This window comes from Typopeltis vanoorti, chromosome 13 (genome assembly GCF_054136105.1).
Source record: "Typopeltis vanoorti isolate ZY-2024b chromosome 13, IOZ_Tvanoo_1.0, whole genome shotgun sequence".
Taxonomy (NCBI): Eukaryota; Metazoa; Arthropoda; class Arachnida; order Uropygi; family Thelyphonidae; genus Typopeltis; species Typopeltis vanoorti.
Window position 1 is genome coordinate 33,321,008 of NC_143561.1, and position 17,536 is coordinate 33,338,543.

At 34.7% G+C, this 17,536-nt stretch overlaps 1 protein-coding gene across 2 annotated transcripts in view; it reads right to left on the reverse strand.

The window, feature by feature from the left end:
- The window catches only part of LOC150100038 (sorting nexin-13-like), a 480,335-nt gene that overhangs the window by 326,500 nt on the left and 136,299 nt on the right, over window positions 1–17,536 (reverse strand). For both annotated transcript variants that reach the window (XM_090402415.1, XM_090402416.1), the window contains exon 7: window positions 95–196. In XM_090402415.1, the coding sequence (XP_090258541.1) occupies window positions 95–196 (102 nt within the window). The remainder of the gene's footprint in view (window positions 1–94; window positions 197–17,536) is intronic.

The window sequence follows — 17,536 nt, forward strand, 5'->3', positions numbered from 1 at the left end:
AATGCAATTATAGCAACTAAATAATTAAGAGCATAAATATCATAACCCAAAATTTTGTTAGATGAAAGAAAACTTATGTATGCTATAATTTTACCTTTTTCATGTGTTTCTGAGGTACAGACTAGATCTCTACATAGGTTGTTTTCCATGGCAGTTTCCAATTCAAAAAATAATGACAGCAAATCTGTACAGTCCCCTAAAAAATAAAAATTGCTTAATTTAAATACTAATGTAAATGAATTAAACTGATCAAATTCAATAACTTATGATTAAAAAAAGATTTCAGAAACCTGAGTACAGCTTCTGTTCAATTTAAACAAGTCATATGACTGCATAAGTATAATTAAGTACCACCACTACTACTGCTCAAAATGAATTCCTGAATTGTGTTATTATGTGCAAGTTTAACACATTAACATCTGGATGAATACTGCATGTGTATGCTAAAAAAAGTCAGTTTATTGAAGAAACCCATGTAATAGCATGTTGGACCATTGCAAGTCTTAAAGACGTGATATGTCAGGGCATTGATACAGGTTCTGGAAACTCTATTCCAGAAAGGTATTCAGAATTCATCAATTCAGTCATGTCAATCTGCTGGCAGTGAGTTCCCCCCATCAAGAAAATTCTCAATTCACTTCCCAACGACACTCAAAGGGATTGAGATGCAGTGACTATGTGATGGAGGGAGGGATTTCATTAAGATTTATTTGGTTTAATGCCACAAGAACAGCTATAGCCATACTGCACCAGTACACAACGTAATAAATAATTGGATATATAGATCTAAAAAAACTGTATATATAAACAAATGTAAAGGATGTGTAAAAAACAGATATAAAAAGGAGAGTAAAGAAGTGTAGTTCGTGAAAAACCAGGTTTTAAAAGCATATATAGAATAAATTAATAAAACTAATATGTACACATATGACGTCCATAGATGCAGTATGGTCACTGCCGTACCTCACATGGTTTTGGAAATGATATCTTCTGCTAGAATAAGTGGTAGGGTCGCAGATTCCCTTTCCACACAAAGTTTGTAGGACAATCACAAACATCCATGCCAAAGGCAGGATTTGAACTTGCAGTGTCTTGGCTGAAGAGCACACACACTAACTACTCAGCCAACCAGGCCAGTCTGGGGAGAAAAGACCAGAGGGAAAAGGAAAATCAGAACTAATATGTACATAATTTATATAAAGATGATAAACAATGATACACTGTAAAAATTTAAAAACCAGGGTGACACGATGAATCTGATAAAATCTGAGTGAGTATAAGGCTCAGATAATGAATGTTGTGACTAAAATAATGACTACACTTGTTGGCAAAAAAGGAAGCAGTTGATTAAAATATGAATGATGGTTATTCCAGTGTCAAACAACTCACACATCAGAATGTCATCACCTTTCAATATTGAGGAAGGAGTGTGTAAGATGACTATGACCAATACAGAGCCGAGCAAGAACTTCCTCTTTAAAGTCCCTCCATAGAATAGATGACCACAAAATTTTAGGCTTGATTTGCTAGAGCTTATTACTGGTCTCTCTATTCCATGACTGACACCGGGATAAAAGTATGTCTTATGATCAGCCTGTAATTGGTGTATGGGACAAATATTAGTCAGGTTGCTCATTTCCCTTAATCTCAATGTGGCTTGGAATCCAACAGAAGTGAGCATCCTAGTGTAACTTTCATAACTGATAAAGGACATGTTTAGATTCGAGAGGGTACTGGATGTTTCTGCAGCTCTAGACATCTTATTGCATATAGAGAACTTTGTGAATCTGAATATATTATTCTAACAGATAAGCTTAGGTGTTGACGGTTATTCATGACTAATTTTTGACAGTATTACCAACACCAAACAATTTGATCAAAAGATGTTTTATTAACTGCTTATTTTTTTTTACAACATTAGAGGGCATCAAAATAGGACTTTAGATGTATTACAATTGTATTGTTTCACTTACTGTCACGTATACTAATTGCATTGTGCTCTGATGATGCTGATTTGAAATTCAGTGAAATGTAAACAGTTAATAAAACATCTTTTGATCAAACTGTTTGGTTTTGTTAATGCCGTTAAAAATTAGCCCCTGAATATATTATGCACCTTTAGTAGTGATGTAGTCACAATGTATTTTAATGCAAGCTCTATCACATACATCTCAGCAGTAAAGTTGTTACATTCTAGTGGTATCCGAGCAGATATTATGCTGTCTGGGAAGATGACAGAAGATCCTATTATGGTCTCCAATTTTGAAATGTCAATGTTAACAGGCATAAAATCAGAGAAAGATGTTTGAAAGGTTTTTCACCTGGCTATACTATAAATTAAAGATGACAAGAAATTATATTCTTGGTTTAATCTTTTATCAAAGGGTAAGCAAATAAAAATTTGTGAATTGCGGGTGAAGTAACATCACAACTGGGCTACTTGTATATAAAGGCTAATGTCTTTACATTAATTGCCTTAGTATCCCATAATGCAATGCACACATGTCCACAAGAAAGAAACATTTTCTTTCTCTCTCTCTATAAATTAAATATACTATAAATTAAAGATGACAAGAAATTATATTCTTGGTTTAATCTTTTATCCAAGGGTAAGCAAATAAAAATTTGTGAATTGCGGGTGAAGTAACATCACAACTGGGCTACTTGTATATAAAGGCTAATGTCTTTACATTAATTGCCTTAGTATCCCATAATGCAATGCACACATGTCCACAAGAAAGAAACATTTTCTTTCTCTCTCTCTCTTTCTGGCAGAACCATACTCTTGGAACCCATAATTAAGTTTTGATCTAATTGGTGCCCTGCACAATCAAATAAAAGAACATCTATCAGTACCTCAAGAGATGGAAGATAGGATGAGAAGAATGTTCATTTCTTTATTGGCACTTATCTCACAACTGATGTTGGGAGAAGAGAAAACTGATTTTTTTTTTCAAATATGAGCCCCAGTAACTTGGCTTCTTGGGATTAAACTTTAATCCTAGCCCGAGTTATGGACCAAGATGAACCATGTTTATGGCAAAAATGCAAACAGACCTCAATCTGAATCCATTTGTAGGCATTCATTTTGAAATATGTTCAATGGCTTGTTGCAGCTAGCTTTCTATGACCCTTACATTACATGAATGATAGAAGATCGTAAAGTCATCCACATAGAGGACATTACTTACTGTTGGAAAAAGTTGGTTAACCTTGATTGCAAAAAAGTGTGACAGAGTTCTATAAACTAAACATCTCAACAATTAAAACACTTTGTTTTATTATATTCTAGGAATAGAAGCTTCAGGTTAATTTATTTAACTAAGTGGTACATAACTTAATGACTTATTTGAGATAGATTCTTCCATATTTCAATGGGATCTTTCTTACTGTCAAACAGATTTCAGAATATTGTCTTCTGAGAGCTTAATCAGCTCCAGTTATAAATTTTCAGGTGCACTATAGACACCAACCAGATATGGTGGGAAAGCCAGTTTTAGTCAGAAATCATGTTTCTCAAAATCTTTAAACCTGTCAATTGTATTCTTCAATCAATGAGTCCAGGACACTACTGTATTCATTAATATCACAGTTCCTTAAAGTTTTATTAGTGAACCATTCTTCAACTACCTTTGCCTGTTCAGGAAAATTGTTTCCAAAATTGCAAGGCTGGAAAGAAGAGCTTTGAAAAAAAAAAAAAAAAATCAACTTCTTCCTAAATGCTTCAATATTTTGTCAAATTTCATATACTGATTTAGTTTTGCCTTGTAGGCAAACATTTAGCTGGTTTTGTTTTAACATTAAGTCAAATAAGGATGCAACATTTCTGCAGAAATCCCTGTTTAGAAAATTCAGAAGGTATATTTTGTTCCATGTAAACATCTGTAATTTTTTTGTAGTGTTAAAACTTTTTCTGGAACTTTTCCCTGTTGACAATCAATATACCTTAGAGTAAGAAGGAAGTTCACACTTAATGTTTCCTCATCATTTTGGAGCACACTGCAAAATTGGTGAAACCTTGAAGCATTTGCTCGAATATAGTTAATAATATCACCAACTTTCTTCAATGTGTCTTTAAAAAGAGTAGATTTGGCAGAAATCTTTTGTTGATGTAATACAAAATAAAATGAAATCAAGTTATCGGAATTTCGCATTTCATTTTGTAGTAATGCAACAAATCTTTCATGATTTCCTCTCATAGAAGGAGCACCATCTGAGCATATATCACTAAATTACAAAAATTAAGCTTTGCTTCCTGACATTTATCTTTAAAAATATTACGAACATCGATTCCACGTGTTCTCCTCATGAATGTAGCCAAAGTTAGTAGCTCCTCATAACACTGAAAATCTGCAGTTATAAGTGAATATAAAATAAAACTTGCGCTGAGTTAGTAATATCAGTGGACTTATTATTACACGACACCTCCAGGGAAGTCTAAGGATTCATCATGAGAGGGCACTCTACTTTACTTTGCTAAATACACCTCACTCTCTCCACTGCTACTTAAATTCTTTTATTATGACATAACTACAAGACAAAGGAATATTATAAAGAATATTACAGACAAATCTGCCTTCAGAACACATACAATTTACAGACAAAAAAATACTACTGTTGTCTGTAAATTGTGTACTTGCTATATCCTTCAAAGCAGGTTCTGTAACACTTTTTGCATACTCAAGCAACCTAAGCACAAACTTCTTTCTCCTTTCCTTTAATATATTAAATCCTGTAAAATCGTTGCATACATTTTCATCATCAGAAGTATCAAATGTCAAGACATGCCACAACTTATACCAGCATTCCTTTAGTGTTGACGCTTGTAACTTCTCCCAGTCATCAGCAAACACCCAAAGCACTTCTTTCAATAAATTATTTAATGTTTCTACAGGCTTGCCATCATTTATATCTAACAAATGTTTCCTGAAAAATTAGCAACACTTGTCCTTCACATAGCATAATATTCGTTAGTCTTAGTCGTTAAGGAATGTACAGTATAGTGGCAAAAACACCATATGAACATTTTTATTACACAAATTCAGCTCTGGGGTGAGGTTGAACAGTTCTGTGGGTAGTTTTCGGTACTGAGAGCACATATTAATATAAAGTTTATTAAAAATAAACAATTAAAAAACCTGACAAGTTTCGTGCGTCTTAAGACTTGCATCATCAGGGGTAATGGTACATAAAAGTTCTGCCTTCAGAACACACAATTTTTTACACAACAAAAGCATACAAAGACGTCTCTGACACGTCTTTTGCTTATTGCACCAAAATTGATTTTGAATTTCGGTTTCACATATAAATACAACCGAATATAGATGCTAGACAATCTTGTGCCTATTTCCTTTCAGCTGAGAAAAGTTGCCAGTGGTGTGTATCGGCTATTTCGTTTGCACAAATTCATCATTATTTTTCAAATAATGATGCATTTGATCCAGCAAATCATCCTCGCCCAAAAAATTGGCAGAAAAACGACCGCTTTCTGATTTTTAATTGATACGTTAAGGGGTTAATGACAATTTATTACACATATTGGATGTTTTTAATATGTATAATATTAAAACTTCGCAACTGTCAAACACTCTGTTGCCAGAGTACTTGATGGCCAGTAGTGGCTGTGTGGAATGCTAAACCTGATTTGTGCTCCCTTCTTTTTTCAACGTCTTTTACATGCTCAGACATGCAGACCTCTCCTGATCTTCCCGTCTGGCCTAAATAACATTGCCACAAGAGCAATGAATCTCATAGACACCTGGTTTTTTCATTGGGGTGATGTAGCGGTTTTGGTGGATGTAGGAATCTTGATATTTTTTGTAAAGGTAGAAATGCCACTTTTATGTTGTACTCGTGGAGCATCATATCTACTTTCTCCGTAACATTTTTGATGTACAGCAGGATGATTGCATTCTTGAAATCTTGCTTAAGTAGGAGAGTTGTAGGAGCAGTATTATGATTTTTTTTTTTATTATCTTAGGTTCAAATTATTTAATGTAAGGTTCTGTACCAGGTAGTGCAATTGTTCATTTCTTTTAATTTGTGTGCTAGATATATCTTAAAAGGTTTAATTATTCACAGATGAAAGTGAAATTTAGTAGGGCATAAAAAAAATGAAAAAAATAAATGAAAAATCCAGATTTTTCCCATTTGGTTGGTCGATTGGTAGAGCCTCTGCAACTAATGGTTCACACAAAAAGTTAAGCAAGTTTGAGCATGGTTAGTAGTTGGAAGGGTTCAATCATTCGATGCTGTTGGCACTCTCTCCCTCGATGAGTCTTTGGATGGAGGTGTCTAATAATAATATTGTATGCCCTATATCGCAAAGTTTTAATTATGCCTATTGTTTTCAATGGATGGTGGAGTGAAGCAGCATTTAAAAATCTTCTTGTTGTGGTGGGTTTTCTGTATACAGAGAAGGATAACCTTTTTTCCTCTTCGTTCGACAAGGATATCTAGGAAAGGTAATTTTTGTGTTGTTCAAGTTCCATTGTGAATTTTAAATTGGGATGCAAGTTGTTTAGATAATCTTTAAAAGCAAGGAGCTCATCTACTGTTCCAGGAAAAATAATGAAAATATCATCTACATAATGTAGCCAAACTTTTGGTCGTTTTTGATAGGTTTTTAATGCATTTGTTTCGAAATTTTTCATAAATAGGTTGGCTAGAGCTGGAGAAAGGGAGGAAACCCCATGGCAAGTCCTTTTTTTTCCCCAATATTTGTCTTGAAAAATGAAAAATGTGTTTACCATGCAGTGTTTGAAAGGTCCTATAGTGTCTGGTGGGAAAAGATTTCCAAGTAGATCCACTGTGTCATTTCTGGGTACACTGGTGAAGAGACTAACTATATCGAAACTTGCTAAGATGTCTGAAGGTTCTATGTTTATACCCTTTACCTTTTCAATGAAATGCAAACTATTCTTTATAAAAGATTCTGTTTTTCCTATATGTGGTGTTATCATGTTTGTCAGATATTTTGCTAAGTTTGAGGTCGGAGAATCTCTCCCATCTACAATTGGCCATAACGGAATATCTTTTTTATGAATTTTTGGTGCTCCATAAATTCTTGGGACTAATGGAAGTTTTGATGATAAAGATCTTTTTAATTCTTCTGGCCAATTAAGCAACTTTTTGATCAACTCATTGGTTTTATTATGTGCATGCCATTTGGAAGATCCTTCAGCTCCTCACATCACCAATGGGAATCGAACCTAGAACTCCTATGCCTGGGGAAGGAGTGTCCTAGGTTTGATTCTGGTCGGTGACATGAGGAGCTAAAGGATCTTCCTCAGCCATAGCCAAGTTAGCCGGTCTTGAGCGTGGACAGTAGGGTTTTTTCCCCAGTTTATCCTGGGCTTTTTCATCCCGCAAAGCAGGCAAACCGGCCTTGAGAACTCAACACTATAGGACACAGGATACACCGGGGCGTAGGGCTGACCACCTTATCCTATGAATGGTTTTCGGTCTGATGATTAATAAACCCTCGACACTGCAAGGTAAAAGAGGGTATATAGAAGATGAGATGAGATGTGGGATCCCTTTCTAAGGATGAATAGGTATTGGAATCCTCTAATAGGTTGTTAATTTTTCTTGCATATTCATCTGAATTCATAACTCCTGTTGCATTTCCTGCATCTGCTTTGATTATTGTTATGTTTTTATCTCGACTTAATTCTTTAAGAGCTATGAATTCCAATTTAGGTAATTTTCTACGTGGTACTTAATATTTTAATAATAAGGCTGAAGTTTGTATGTGGATGAGATCTGCTGAATCTCTAGGAAGATTGTGGATTCCTTTCTCAATTTGCAGTATGATGTCTACTTTTGGAATATTCTGTCGAGAAAGCAAAATTAAAACCTTTCATTAGGAGATTTTTTTCCGTTTTTGACAAAACTTTGGAAGAAAGATTAATCACCACTTTAGACTGATCTAGATGTTTTTCTTTTTCTTGTTGAAGCAAGTTAAATTTTTTTATTAAATTATATTTCTTATGATTAGCAATTGCCATAGCTTTGTTGGATAAATCTATCAATGTTATCCCATAGGTCGGACAGTAGCAATGTAGCCAGTTCACTATGTACAGTAAATGTATTTTGGTCTATCTTTGTAAACTCTGATCTAGTGAATATGATCCTTTCTCTTAAGATAGCTCATTCTGTTTTGCAGATTCTATTTGTTTCTCAATTGATTTGTAGACTGTTTTTCACTACAAACTTTTGGATAGAAATTCCATGACACTTCTTAAACCTTTCAGGCAATTCTTCACTATAGACATACTCACACTAATTAGTGAGCATGTTGTGCTTAATTATTTAAGCACATCTCTGGCAGTCCAGTGGCAGGACTATTTGAGTGGTTGCAGGGATTTCAACTGTGCTCTTGTAATTTTGTCGGAACTAAAGGAGGTGCCAGACCATCTGTTGTCAGAAAAATTAGTGGTGTACTGTATCTTCATTCTGGCAAATTTTCTGAAGCTGTTCAGTAACATTTATAGCTGATTCATGTTCTCAGTCAGTTATTACAGTTCTTTGTGAAAGAGGAAGTTGTATCTATTAGCTTTATCTGAATCTAGACATGCTACAACTTTGACAATGCACTATTTTATGATTTCAACATCGCTATAAAGCTTACCTTTTCGCCTGAGTATATATGCCATCTTATAAGTTGCTTCAGTAATTTCATTACTTTGTCCTGTCATCACTTGAAATAATTGTTGTAGTCATTGGCTTTTTTGAAGTTTGATATTTATAAGCATTTATTTTCTTAGTTCTCCTTCCAATTTTACATATGTGTAGTCCTTATGTATACATAAGGCATCTTTTCACTGTTAAAATCACAGTATCACAAGGTAGATATACCATTTTATCTTTGACTGCAAACATGTAGTACTAGAGCTCCCATTCATGTTTAAATGCTCTGTTCTCCTCCTTAATTGTTCTTTTCTTCATAATTGGCATATTTAGGATATCAATTAAAATTTTTAAAAATTAATAAACAAATTAACCACTGTACTGGCCTTGATGTGTACACATGTGTCAATAATTACGTAGATTTATATCTATGAAGCGTCCACTGAAGTTAATATAACCTTTAGATATTATGGAAATAATATGGATATGAAGAGATGTTGAAAGTTTATTTTTCACTTGGTTAGACTATAATAAATTTAGTTTAATCCTTTATCCAAGTGTGAGCAAACAAAGTTTGCGCCTGAAAATATCTTCAGGACTGAATATGGTGAGTACTACCTTACCGGGGTAAGGTAGGTGTTGTACTACCTTACCCCGGTAAGGTAGTACAACACCGGGCAACTCGTAGCAAAGGTGGACCAACAACACTCCTATCCCAGTATTTTCAGGTGCAAACTTTGTTTGCTCACACTTGGATAAAGGATTAAACTAAATTTATTATGATATGAAGAGAGTTTTTTTTTATATTTTATCTGTGTAGCTGTTTGGGTGGTTAAAAAAAAAAACTTTTCTTGTTTAGCATGTTATAAAATGACAATAAATATAACAGCACTGCAACATAGCAACAACACATGCAAAACTGAACTATTTTTTTCAAATCAAGCTGATAATAGTGGCCTCTAGTGACAAATTAATATAATATGATAATATACTAACCACTGAACAATTGGATAAGGATGAAATGCCAAACATAGAACAATGGATAGATTGATTTTAAATTATATTTTACATTATATTTTTTAAATATAATTAATTAAAATACATGCCATTTGAGAATGTATAATTTGTAAACAATGAAGATACATAATTGACTAAAGATGTGAAAAGGCTATGCCAAACCTCAAAAAGCTGCATATGGGCCAAGGTTTCCCCATCTGTGGTTTATACTTCTGCAAGACAACCTTGATGTTGTCAATGTTACGACAATTCAATTGTAGAAATATTTTCATTCCTTTCTTTTTTAATGGTCTTCTAGCTTCCTACAGTGAGAGGTTTTGTTTTCATTAGCCTTGGATTTTTTTCTTTTTATGGATTGTAAGTGTCCATTTCTTCTTCTTCTCATAAACAAGAATATAATTTCCTGTAAAGTTTAATATACAGTTATCTTCTTCCTGTAACTATTCCCACACAACACACTCTTGAAGTGCACAATCATGCTGGAAACATAAATCATATACATAGTATATGAATCAATGTTAATGGCATACTTCATCAAGAATAACGTTCAGGTAAGCCACACCGTTCACCTTGATTACCAGTATCACGGAACCTAAGAAATACCAGGAAAAACAAACCCAGATCACAATCTATATTCCATCAGCATGCCATATTGCGACCAACCATGAAAAGTCCAAAGGCTTAGTACTCTTATCAATACCATTGTCTTTCCATGGGCATGAAATAACAGGATTTAGATTTGTGACTCCATTCAACATTTCTCCATTACTCTGGTGTATTATATAGATGTTCCTACCTAGCCAGAGCTGCATTTTTTGCAGGTCAGGTGAGCTACCCCTCAATGGTCATCTAAAGTGCGTTACACAATATAACATGTGTAGTCTTTCCTTTAATGTTACACGGTGATCAGCATTCATTTCAATGAAATTATAGAGACTATAGCCATTCATCATCCTCAAATTCCTGTCATGTACCCTCCAAGGGGTGTACAGGATATGATAGTACTACATGAAAAATTTATATAATTACTAACTTCCTATCTACAATCTTCCAAATCAGTCTGTCACTTGTCAAGACTCCAACATTATCAGATCTTATCCAATCCACCTATATCTTGGTCTTCCTCTGGGTCTTTTCCCTGCCAACCTGGCAGAGAACACTTGTTTTGATAATCTTTCCTCTTCCATTCTGTTTAAGTAATGGAAGAGGAAAGATTTTCTATATAAATTCCATATAAATTTATCACCTGAGATTAGCTCTGCTAACACATTCCTGGATGCTAACAATGTCAAGTTCATTCCTAATATCCTCGTTTTTAATATGATATTGCCATTGATGCCATCTGTTCACGCCCCTAATATTTCTCAGGACTCTCACATTTGTGGCTTCTAGTCTTTGGTCAAGTGTTTTACTTCTAACCCAGCTCTCAGATCTATAAGTTAAAATTGGTTTGAACACTGTCTTGTATAGAGCTAATTTAGTGTTCTGACTAATTTTGTTTTGACTCTTATTCCATATAAATTTATTCAATTGACTTTCCACCATACCAGCTTTGTTGATTCTGTTGTCAATTTCCATATTTAATTTATCATCTTCACTAAAAATCATGTCTAAGTAGCTGAAATATTTTACTTGTTCTATAGGCTCTTCCATTCACAACGAAGTTAATATTTTCAATGCATCTGTCTATTTTCATTGTCTTTACCTTGTTATTGACAAGTCAGGAAATCTTGCAGACTTGTAGTGGATTTATTTAGAAGTATAACATCATCTGCATAAAGAAAAGAGCTGACATTAACATCTACAATTTTGATATCAGGTTGAATACCACTTTCCTTCATAATGTGATCCATATAGATAATAAAAGAGGAGATAACGTACATCCTTGTCTGACACCAGATTTAACATTAAACCATCTTTCTGTACTTCCTTCAATTCTAACTGCTGACTTACAACTCAAATAAAGACTAAGTATTGCTTGATATAATGCCCAACTGACACCATATAACTATAGCATTTTGGATAGCTTCTCTCTTGGCATCTATCTTGTCATATGCCTTTTCCAGATCTACAAAACTTAAATACAGATCTTTGTTATATTCCCATGATTTCTTAATTATTTGGCATAAAGTAAAGATCTGATCCTGACAGCCTCTATTTGGCCTGAATCCAGCTAGTTCTTCAAGCTTTTCTTCCACAATTCTTCTCAACCGTTTCCCAAGTATACTTGCACATATCTTACCAGGAACACTCAGTGGGGAAATACCTGTATAATTCTCACATTCAGTTTTATTTCCCTTTTTATATATATGGGTACTATGCGAGCTCTACTCCAATAACCTGGAATTCGTTCCTCTCTCCAGGCCTTCTGAACTATGCAGTGCAGCCACTAACCAGTTCATGTCCTGAGCAAAAATCCAACAGGTATTTGTCATTATTATTAGCTTTGCTCTTTTCTCCAAATTTTCCCAAAACATTTTTGTATTTCTGACAATCCCATGACTTTTATACTTTCATACTTGAGCATTTCTGGTCAAATATCATCTACTCCAGCTGCCTTTCCACATTTCAGGCTTTTGATGGCTTTTTCTACTTCAAGTATGGATGTATATTCCTGACTGCATTTCAGTCAGTCAGTGTTTTTTACCACTGATTGCTTCATTTAGCAATTTTTCAAAGTAATTGCTGCATACATCAAAGATATCTTTTTTCTCAAGTTTTCATTTATGAGCTTCTTCAACAACCTCCAGAATATCTTGCCGCCTTCTTGACATTTATTTTCTATGCTTTTACCAAAGTCTTCCCATGACTTTTGTTTAGCTAATTTCACTCAGTGTTTAGCTTTCTTACATTTGTTTCTATATTCTCTAAGAGCACAAGCTGACTTATTTGCAGGAACGTTTGGTATGCTTTCTTCTTTTCCTTCACTGCCTCTTTAACTCCCTGTGTCCGCCATGGAGTTCTGATTTTTTTATCCTTGTAGACAACCTCACCACATACCTCTCTGGCTGAATCAATCAATGTTTCCTTCAGGGCTTACCATTGAATCTCCAAAGTTTGCTTCCTGTTCTCAAACTCTTTCATTTTTTCTTCATTAATGCTTGTGTATTTTAGTCTACAGTTCACATCTGAGAGCTGCTCCACTTTTATTCGCTTTAAAACTTTCTTACATGTTAATCTTTTCAATATGAAATTCAATTTTATCCTGCTCAAGACTAAATAGTGATCACTTCATATTTCAAATCCTCTGTACACTGTGGTATCCTGCACCAGGGAGAAAACATCACTATCCACAATAACATAGTCAATGAGACTTTTTTGATTCCTTGCCTCTTCTCTCCATGTGCACATTTTTATGTTGGAACACATGGTGTTAGTAATAACCAGTTCATGTCCTGAGCAAAAATCCAACAGGTATTTGTCATTATTATTAGCTTTGCTCTTTTCTCCAAATTTTCCCAAAACATTTTTGTATTTCTGACAATCATTTCCTACTCTTGTATTTAGATCCCCAACAAGGACCAACTTTTTCTTTTTCATTGTGTCAGTTGCTTTCTCTAAAGCCTCAAAAAATTCCTTCACTTCTACCTTAGTAGAACCTTCTATGGGACCATATGCACAAATAAGTCTCATTGTCCAGTTCCCCATTCTGATATTTGCCCACATCACTCTACTTGAAATTGCCTGCCATTCAAGAAGATTAGCCTCATATTTAGTGTTGAATACTATGGCTTCTCCTTTTCCTTAATTGTCATTTCCTGAATATAATATTTTGTATTTATTGCTCAGAAAAATCTCACTAGTTTTTGTCATTTTTTTTTTTTTTGCAGCCACCCCTATTATGTCGATCTAATACTTATCCAATTCCTCAGCTAGCTCCATTTCTTTGCCATTCAGGCATCTTTATGTTGATAGTACAGATCTTGAACTCAGGTGATATTGAGTTGGGGTGTTTTAGTTTTTCCAGTAGCTGACTGACTACAATCATGTTAAGAATGCTTACTTTAATTTCCAAAGTTTCGATCTTCATATTAAGGTGATCATCTGGAGTGTACACCCACACACACACACACACACACACACACACATGTATATATGGAGACAAGATAGATTACATTCCAAATGGAATGCCAAAGTAACAATTAACTGTTATCCTACTGGCATGAGGTCTAGTGAAAAAAACAACAACATCAAAACAGGAAATAGAAAGAAATGCACCAAGGTCTAGGTGGATTGATTCAGTCAAAAGTGCCTCAGAAAATGAAATGTTAGATATGCAAGACAAAGAAATGCATCAAGAAATAAATACAATGGGTGCAAAAAGAGTAATCATAATGAGGGACTTTAATTATCTGAACATTGATTGGGTAGCTATGAATTCGCATGAGAAGAATGAAACTGACAATTCCTGCAAACAGCAAGTGACAGAAGGAAATCAAGGTCAAAGAATGTTAGATATGATTATAGTGTCGGAAAGAAACTGGCTTTGCAAGTTAAAGACAATCCAAAAGAATTCTATCATTATATAAATCAAGTGGATATTAAATGCAGCATTATTTCAAAGCCGAATGCAAAAACCATGAAAGTTTCATACGAAAATTGACCAAAGAGCTTATGGGAATACACTCACCAGCATTTACGAGTTGCCCTAGTGCAGACCCTATAGGAGACATGATTGCTAGCCCAATCGTCCATATATTTGCCTTCTATTGGTCCATTTCGATAAGGTTTCACTGCCCTGACAGCTGTTTCGAACTGATTGGTTCTTCTCAGAGAACAGGCAGAACCCTTAAAGAGAGCAAAAACTCTCATTCAGTTCTAAGGAACTCAAAGTGTTGGAGAGGTGTATTTTTCGTAAGTGAACTCTCGGTTGGTGTGTAAAGTATTTACTAAGATAAAGAGCCAAAAGGCTTCATTTCGGCAATGCAAAATTATTTAAGTCTAGTGGATATTAAATCCAGAATTATTTCAAAGCTGAATGCAGAAATTATGAAAGTTTCGTATGAAAATTGACCAAAGAGCTTACTGGAATGCACTCACCCTAGCACGAATCTTATAGGAGACATGATTGCTAGCCCAAGTGTCCATATATTCCAATTTCTGATTTCGCCTTCTATTGGACCAATGGAAAGAATGTATAGTAATCCTATTACACAGAAGATGTGCAAAGACTGATGTATCCAACTATCAACCAATCACTATCTGAAGAGTGGTGGTGGTGAAGATTTTGGAAAGGTTGGTTAGGGCTCATATTCAGAAATGGGTTGACAGAGAATCTCTACTTTGCAATGAACAGCATGGGTTTACTAAGGGAAGGCCATGTTTTTGTAACTTGCTCACATTCTATTATAATGTTAATAATGAGTCAGACAAAGGGAATGGATACACTATGATACTTTTCGATTTTGGTAAGGTTTTTTGACAGAATACAACATGGAACACTGCTGCATAAATTGGAGAATATGGGATTGGATTATAGACTATTGGCATGGATAAGAGGATGGCTGACTGACATATCAGAAAGTGGTATGTGTGTGGGGGGGGTGAATCTGCAAGATTTAAGATAATCAGTGGTGTGCCTCAAGGATCAGTCCTTGGTCCATTGTACAAATTATTCAACCTGTACATTAATGATATTGGGAAAGGATTTGACATGTGAAATACTGCAGAGATGTGTTATTTTCATCTCTGAAGTCTAGACAGCTTTTTATAAGTAAAGAAATGCACATTTTTTTTTTTTTGGATTATGTGGTGTTTGTGAGTTTTGAAGTTAGTTTTAAATTTTTTAAAAATTTTGAGGTAATTTTTTTCATTAAAGAAACGTTAATCAAAATGATTTCGGGCATACATTTCACAACATATATACAAAAAACACAGAAAAAAAAAATTGATTTATGGGTTCAGTAGTTCATACAGGCTAGAGTATGAAATGGGGAAAAAAAAAGAACATTTGGAACATATTAATTGCATTTGTATGAAAATACAAATAAGTGCACACGCACATACACACAAACACAGATTGTGCTTTAAAAGAAATCAGAAATGGACGGTCTGGAAATAAGCTGTAGACACTAAAAATTCTATGGATCTGCCAACAGAATAAAAATGGCTGCCATAATTAATAGAATGCTAGGAAAAATTTAAAAATACTTTCTTACTTTCTTCCACCTAAAGGATTGGTAAAAAAATAACTTGCTTTCATCAAAATCAAAAGTTATGAATATTCAGCTCCCTGATGATTTCACTTGCCATGATCCTTTTGTACACAGCACCAGCCAGAACCATCTCCCCCCCCCACACACACACATTATTAAACTATACAAATTATAGATTTGGGATTTGTAGCCTTGGTGTACTGTTCTCATGTTAGGAGTAGTAAAGCTGAGTAATGCTCTTTTCTCATTGACTTACTTTAAACTTGATCTCATAGATAGTCCTGTTTCAGCCTTATTATTATCTGAGACCTCCAGGGAGTCAAGGACTGATCGAAGGAAGCTATAATTCATCCAAACCAGCTATGACATCATACCTTCCTTTAAATTCATTCACACTAGATGTACTCACTATCCCTAAAGGAAACTATTCCACTCACTCACTGCTCTGTGAGAGAAAAACCTAGCTCTTACCCCTTTCTTGACTGTGAACAAACTTAACTTCCATGGATGCCCTGTGGTCTTTTCCCACCTTCCATATAACGAAAAATTCATCAGATACTGATAGGTTGCTATAAAGCAACCTATCAGTATCTCTCATAAAAATTTTAAATTAATTTTTATTTGGTCTCCCACATTTCTTGTGTGTTGGGGGGAAGGGGAGGGAGACTGGTGTACACAACATTCTCATGTATTCTGCTATCTCTTCAAGATATTCATGGTCTCTCTGGTGATAAGGAATCACTGGTAGTCATTTGAGAGTATGTAATGTAAGAGTAGTCATTTTCTTTTTCTGTGGTAAAACACGGTTTACGGAGACTATCCACTATAACAAACTATTTCTGTGGTTCCCACAAAATTGCCACAGCTAATTCTAAGTTTACTTTAAAAGCAATTTTTTTCATATATCATTTTCAGTTTTCATAGAACTTCCAAATTCTATGAATCTGAAAGTTATGTGAAAGAGGACAAGTATGGTATTTCATGATAATTACTTTGGATGGATAAGAATATGATACTCTATGAGGGGCAGCACGGCTCTGTAAAGGGTTGGTCATGTTTTATTAATCTATTAACTTTTCGTAATAGGGTGACAGCGGAGTTGGATAAAGGGAATGGCTACATGATGATAATGCTAAATTTTGTAAAGGTGTTTGCAGGATACCACACGGAACTCTATTAGGCAAACTACAACAACTGGGGATGGATATGAAACTGGTGATATGGGTAAAAGAGTAGCTGATGGACAGATATCAAAAAGTAATATATGGAGGAGCAGAATCCAGGAGAAGGCATGTGACTAGTGGTGTGCTGCAAAGTTCTGTGCCTGGACCAGTGCTGTTTAATTTGTACATAAATAATATAGGAAATCATCTGAAGGGAGATAGTCAGTTGTTTGCTGAAGATGTGTAGTTGGATAAGGTAACAGTGAATCAAGGTAATGTAGAGAACTTGCAGAATGATTTGAATAGGCTGACAGTATGAACAAAACAATGGATGTCGATTTAATGTGTAAAGTTATGCATTTTGGGATATAAAGATTACAAGTTGTGTATCCCATTGAGGGAACTGTACTCCAGGAAAGTGATAAAGCCAGGGATTTGACAATGGTAGTAGTAATAGTAGATGGAGAGTTGACGTTTAGAGGGTACACTGCTAAAATAGCTAGGGTAACTCACAGAATTACTTGGTTATTGAAGAACACAGCAACAAACAGACATAAGGTAGTTATCATC